The 6,698-nt window shown below is 46.7% G+C and overlaps 1 protein-coding gene across 1 annotated transcript in view; it reads left to right on the top strand.

Moving 5' to 3' along the window:
* Nucleotides 1–241: 241 nt before the first annotated feature.
* The window catches only part of LOC104620740 (tumor necrosis factor alpha-induced protein 2-like), an 11,474-nt gene continuing 5,017 nt past the window's right edge, over nt 242–6,698 (top strand). Inside the window, exons 1-4 of the mRNA XM_010287038.1 lie at nt 242–581; nt 2,446–3,073; nt 4,698–4,812; nt 5,983–6,108. Coding sequence (XP_010285340.1) covers nt 242–581; nt 2,446–3,073; nt 4,698–4,812; nt 5,983–6,108 — 1,209 coding nt within the window. The remainder of the gene's footprint in view (nt 582–2,445; nt 3,074–4,697; nt 4,813–5,982; nt 6,109–6,698) is intronic.

Raw genomic sequence — 6,698 nt, 5'->3', positions numbered from 1 at the left:
ACCAGAGAGCTGCTTCCATCCTCTCAGTTACCTGAGGTGATGTTGCTCAGGAGCTCTCCTGCAGAGCTGTTTTCATACCAGACGTGTGTATCTCTCCCCACATCACCCACACAGGGACAACTCATTCCAGAATGAGTTGTTTTTAATGGGAATACACCTTGCCATATTGTGCCATGGTAGTTTTTATGCAAACTGTTATAATCTGACCAGTTCTTTCTGAAATTTACAGGCTAGAAGGAAAATGATGAAAATGTTACCTTTTTTCCAAAGTGGTCCTATTGGAATACGCAACGGATCAGAGGGTTGCATTGATGTAAACAGGCAGCTTGAAAACCCTTCGACATCAGTAGCTGAGCACGTCCCTGCCTGTCCTGAACCTTCTGGAGACGAGATCTGGTCTAGGGACCAGGAGAAGATGAGTGAAAGGCCAGAGGCAGCCTGCAGACCCTCACGTGCATCTTCCATCACAAGCAATGGGAGCTGCACCTCTGCTGGGGATAGCCCTGAAAAGGGGAAGAAAGGAATAAAGGGAATCCTTACGAGTGCACTTAAGAAGATGAAAAAGATCAAGCCACCCAGTGGTAAGTGCTCCCCCATCCTCCTTGCACCACCTTATAGGCCATAGTTATCTCTAGAGGGGCTGCATGAGGTGGAGAATTGTCCCCTTGAGAAACAAGAGCACTGACAGGTTCAACTGACTTGCCCAAGGAGCCTGGGGAAACATGGGCTGAGAGGGACATGACCTCAAGTCCTAAGCCTTTGGTACCAAGGGCATGCTCTTTGAGGAACTGCCAGTTCACAGGTTTTCTGTCCAAAACAAAACTTATTTCTACCTCTCATGGAGGCACAGAGATCTGTGGTTGGCCAGAAAACAAGGCATGCCTCTCTGCTCTGTTCCTCCATGAAGCCATCACCCTGTGAAATCTCCTCTTCTCCCAGGGACAGCAGTGAGCAGCGTGCGTAGGTCTTTCCCGGGGCTGGTATCTGAACATACAGCTCTTCCAGTCATGGGCACTGTCCCTGCAGAGTGCCTAGAGATGTAGAAAAATACCCGCTCAGAGAAACCCAGAAGTGGAGAGGAAAGAGCCCCTTGGCACTTCCAAAGCTCACCTGCCACCTCAGGTGATGTATCTCATTACCTGGTTCATAGACTTAGCAAGCTGTACCATGAAATAAGTTCATTTTTCAGTCCTACCTCCTTTACTGGGGCGCTTTTCCAAAGTCTCACTGGTTTAGTACAAATTATCTCATTTCCAGGCAAGCCTTTACCTGGCTTCTCTTTCTCCATGCGTCAAATGTTTTCCCTATCTGGTGGCTTTCCTTCTCGGCCTTGAATTTGTTCAGCTAAATGAACTGAGGCTACTGAAAACAGGCCCTTCATGCCTTTTTTCTTACTGCTGCATTGCTCCATTCCCAATATCTTTTTTTGAAATAAAGCAACCAGAATTGCAGAAAATATTCCAGATGAGATACCACCAATGGTCCAATTATGTCAGCATTTTCTTATCTCAGCTGGCCATTCCTCATTCTCCAGGCATCTCTCTTCCTCCTCCATCTCAAGCTGATTCACATCCAGCTTGCAGCAGAAAATCATATTTGTTGCTAAGTAACGTTTGTGCTATGGAATTTGTACCTTTGTGCTATTAAATTTCAGCCCATTTACTATTCAAGTTATCCCATTGTTCCTGTATAATACACCAAGCCCTCAGTTTCGATGCTGCCTCTGAACTTTGTGTAATCAGCAGATGCCAGTAGGGCACTCCCAGCTTTTGTGCTGCAGTCTCTAAGAAGAATATGAGTTTCATGAATAATGTAAGCATTCTCCAACCAAAGCTTTCCATACAAACCTTACACACCTAGCAAAACTTAATTTGGGATATAACTTCTCTATTTTAACTAGTAATTTCCGAGGTTACACCATATCAAATAACTGGCTGTAGTTCAGAAAGAATAGCTCCATTGTATTTAACTTGCCCACTAAATGTGTCCTCCAAAAAAGTTTCACAGATCAGTTTGTGCCCACCTATTTCTGGAAAACCCATGTGATTTTTCTTCTAAGCACATCTTACTTAGCTATGTCTTTCTGTCTATGTTTTTTTCTAAAGCCATGCTTCTTACTTGAGGTCATATTAATGGGAGGGGTGATAATAAATAAATAAATGAATAAACCCCCCCAAATCTAAATTTTGGAAAAAATTATGGGTAGCACATGAACACCTGTCCGTATGTAACGCACCGGTGATGGGCTTCCATTGCCCCAGTTAGAGGTAGGCTAGAAATAATTTTGAATAAACAGAAAGATTTTCTGGTGAGGAATTCTAAGATCTAGCATTATAGAAATATAAACATTTTTTAAAAAAAACATTCCAGAGCCATCATTTTATATAAAATAGAAATTTAAATCTTTGTTCTTGGGTAAAGAAAGGCTGTTCTTTTTTTCACCAGTCAAACAAATTATGGAGCTCCTTGAAGAGCACAAGCTTTGCGACGCCACTCAGCATCTGATTGTCCTGGAGAAAAGCCTGTCTAGCAAATGTGAGGAGGGACTGAACACCAGCCAGCAAGACGTTGAGTCTGTCTACGAAGTTCTGAAGCACAAAGTCTTCAGCATCTTGAAAGACTCTGTCCTTCTAGCAAAAACAAACCCAGAACTGCTGCAGCAAGCAGTAGAAGCACTGAAAGAGCAGGAGAAAGAAGATCAAATCTACACATCAGAGAATCCACCTGACCAAAACATGCAGTTTAGACCTAGAAAATGGAAAGAGCTTTGGCTGGCTACAGTAAAGGATTCGGTAGAGACTCGAATGAAAGACACAAGTCATACTCCTAGAACTGAGAACCTCTCTACAGTTGGTCAGAACCTCCTGCATATGGGAAAGACAATGAAAGAAGATTTGACAGTAGTTGTAAAGCACATTAAACAGCTTTATCCTCCTGAGTTTAACGTGTTCAGCACATATGCTGAACTCTACCACAACCATTTTGCCTCCCAGGCAAAGAAAAATGCTGAGTCTCATCTGGAAGACAAGGATATTTACCTCCTCCTCTCGTGGGTGCACAACATTTATCCAAAGTAAGTGAGGCTTTTACTCGTGTTTATCCCCGGTGATCAACACTTTTTCAGCAGCTGCAAAAACAGATATTTGCTTGATTTATGAATCGGCATCACTGTGATGCAGTCTGGTCTGTCGCTAGGTCTTGGTGTCACTGGTGTCCTGCTCATGTACACCAGCTGGCCAGGAGAGTTGGAGGGGACACAATCAAGGCTGCTAGTCTGTAAACCAAAGGTTCACCCCGCCATTCAGGCGTCTGGGCCACTGACATGCCACACAGATGTTTAGTGCTTCACTTGTGGGGTAAATTGAGCAGGTTCATTGCCCTGATGTCTATTCCAGTTGCAGACCTGAACTCATTCTTGGAAAATTTGGAAATTCCAGCCCTCTGGACCAGAGTGCAGCCAATAAATAGAACAACCTGAGATGCTGTTATCCTGGGCACGGAAGATGTTGCTTAGGCATCACCCACAGTCTGTGCTGTCCTCTGGGTTAGGAGACCAAAGGGTGAGCCCCTGTGAGAGGACATCATCAGCTTCACAAGCCCCATATGTTATAGAACTGAAAATATTCCTTGTTGTGGCTTATAGTACCGGATGGAGAATCAAGGGCTCTCGTTCCTTAGGTGAAAACCAGCATATACATCAGCAGTGTTTCTTCAGCTGTTCTAAAGCCATTCAACCTTCACCTCCACTTTTTTCCTTCTCGTGTTTCACTGACGGCGTAGAATGAGTCAGTGTTGAACCTGGAAGTTTTCCAAAGCCAGAGCTGTGCTCTAGGTCAGGATATTCAGGCCTGAACCAGCATGTGTTTGGAAATCGGTAGCAGGGCTCAGCCAGAGCAGCGCAGCCCAGCGCTGGGGACAGTGTTGGCCAAGGCAGCGGATGCTTTGCCGGGTGTTCCCAGAGGCCAGGTCTGGGTGCCTTGCTCAGGGACCACCTCTCTCCATGACCAGCAGTGAAGGGAGCAGCGAGGAGGAGGAGGGTTGCACAAAGCCTGGCCCCAGCTTCCAGCATCGTATCAGAAACAGCCTGTGTCTGGGAAGCACAGTGGTGTACCCCGTGGAGCTGGGTCCTGTGCAGATGAGGGAATCAGGCAATGCTCAGGGTTATTCTCTGCAGCTCCAGAGGGAGAGGCTGCTTCCAAATCAGCCCCCCAAGTGCTGGCCTGAGCCCCCCATGGCTGGCAGATCCCTTCCCTCGAAGCTGCTCAGGAGCACCCAGCTCAGCCAGCGCACGGTGGAGACATGACAGTGGGGTATGAAACGGCCTGCTCCATTCCCAACTAGCCACGAAATGCCAGCTTTTCATCGGATCCCCTTGCTACACTGATGGAGAGATGCTGTGTGCTGGGACGTGTCCCTCCTGCTCTGGGTCCCCAGTCCCCACCAGAGCCCAGTGGCTGGTGCTCAGGAGCTCGTCAGAACATGACTCCATTCCCTAGGGTTGCTTGGGGTCCCAGCCCTCACAGGTCCCACCCCTGGCACAGATTCAGCTCCGCCAAGTCCTGCCTGGACTAAGGACAATGTACATTTCCATCTGTTTTCTCACGGATAGCCTCAAAAAGTGTTAGTGATTTGCATAAACAGCTGTCTTGAATTACACTGCCCTTGGAAAATGTGATTGTTTGGCTTTTTCATTCCAGAGATATGAGAAAAGATCATGTTTTAGCCAAGGAGTTGGAAAAAGTTAAGCTTGGAAGCCTTTTGCCATCAAGTCTGAGCAAAGAACTTGAAAAGAAATACCTTGACAGTGAAGAGGTGAGAATCTGTTCAGTCCCTCCTCTTCCCTTTACTGCTCCCACATGACTCCTCGGAGGAGCTCTGACTTGTCCTGCATGCACAGTTCTCAGCTGTGAGTCACACACCCTTCTTTCAAAAGCAAGAATGCTTTTGTTTCTTTTGGGGGGACAGGTCAGCCTTCTGCTGATGGGACTTGCAGAGCAAACTTCTGGTGAGCCCTGGAAGCCACCAGAAAAGAAATGCTCTCTTCTTGCAAGCCTTGCAGTGGGGAGGTGGGAAAAAATCCAACAGCAAATCTTTATGGGTAACTTTACAGTTTTCTGCTAAATCCCCAGAGGGATTTATGCTCCCTCTCACAGATGATGGATTCAGAATTACTTCTGGCCTCTGCAGCGGTGCCAGACCTTGAGCGCAAAGCATGCAGGTCTGGTCTTGAAATATTTGTTTCTTTGATGGAGAATCATCTGGTCCACAGAAAATAACAGTTGTTCTGGTTTTTGGATCACTCTTGCCTTAATGGAAACAAGAAGCAACTTTTACGGTACTCCCATAGCTTAGTGCTTTTGGCATTTTGGGCTGGAATTCCTGGAAAATGAGAAGGCAAGTTCCAGGTTTAGCTGTAGCCCGTGATGGTTTGCAGATGGGAGAGGTGGATGCGAGGGCTGCAAAGCGCAGGAACAAGGTGATCAGAGATACATGCCAGCCTTTGTGCAGACTGTCTCAAAAGCCTTGCTGCATGCACAGTGTGCACGCAAGAGGGGTCGGAGCAGAGAAAACCTGAGAACATTTTGTTTCACTCTCCAACGCTCGTAAGACGTCAGAAGTGCTCACGAACAAGGATTGCAAAACTGAGTGTGACACACAGGCAACACGGGGGGCTGTGGGAATTTTGGTTCTGGCACGTGTAGCTGCCTGCGACCTTCCTACCCACAGCTCTCCTCCCTGGCCCTCGAGATCACCACTGACGTGCCAGGGTGGCGGGCAGGGACGTAGATCTTGATCTTGACTCCTACCCTGAAATACTGAACTTGCTATTGCATAGGTGGACACCGTGGGGGGGTTGTCTTTGTTGCTGTGAAGCTGTGGATAAGGTGTCTCGTAACAAAGAGCCTTTATTTCTCAGCCAGGGCCGAGGAAAGTCTGCTCATCCACTTTGTGGTAAATGCTGTTGTTCTTCCTTCCCTAAAGGCTACTATCAAAAATTCACTGAGCAAATGTTTAGATAAAGAAATCCAAAGATGGAAAGAAGACAAAGAACCAGAGAAACTAAATGGACATTTTCAGAGTGAACTACTAGCAATATTTGTTATCCAGGTAATACAGATATATATATAAAAAATAAACAATTGCATCTTACCTGTATTTAAGGTATGAGACTAACTATAGTCAGTTCAGGAAAGCGAAAGGCCAAGTCACTGGTGTAGGGCAGTGGTAGAGGTGGTGGTGCAGGGAAGCCCTAACCCATGGTCTGATGTGGTCCTGGTCTACCGTGTGCTGGAGACAAATTCCTCTATAAGCAAAACGAGCAGGAAAGCTGCCTTCGTTTCTCTCTGGTTCTCTTCCACACCCCTAGCTGGACCCAAGCTGTGAGGCGCTGGGTCGCGCAGCAGCGGAGGACCAAGAGGCAGGTTTAGCTGAGCGAGGAAGCCGCGTGGTGCTGTCGCTCTGCTTGCTCCCAGGGAGACTGTTACGGGCAGAGCTGCTCCAAGTACTCACTTGGAGTGTGTTGGACACCTTTCCCGATGTCCAACACTCTCCCTCCTCTGGCTGCAGAGGATTAGTAGGGTTTATTTTTAAAAACCAAACTTTTCATATATTGAGGTGGTTGTGCTTAAATTGTTTTTTTTAATGCAATCATATGACATTCAGCCAAAAAAATCGAAAAACCCAAGTGACACTTTCCC

The sequence above is a fragment of the Phaethon lepturus genome, unplaced genomic scaffold, assembly GCF_000687285.1.
Source record: "Phaethon lepturus isolate BGI_N335 unplaced genomic scaffold, ASM68728v1 scaffold39895, whole genome shotgun sequence".
In the NCBI taxonomy this organism is placed as follows: Eukaryota; Metazoa; Chordata; class Aves; order Phaethontiformes; family Phaethontidae; genus Phaethon; species Phaethon lepturus.
This window is presented reverse-complemented; position numbering and strand designations above follow the sequence as displayed.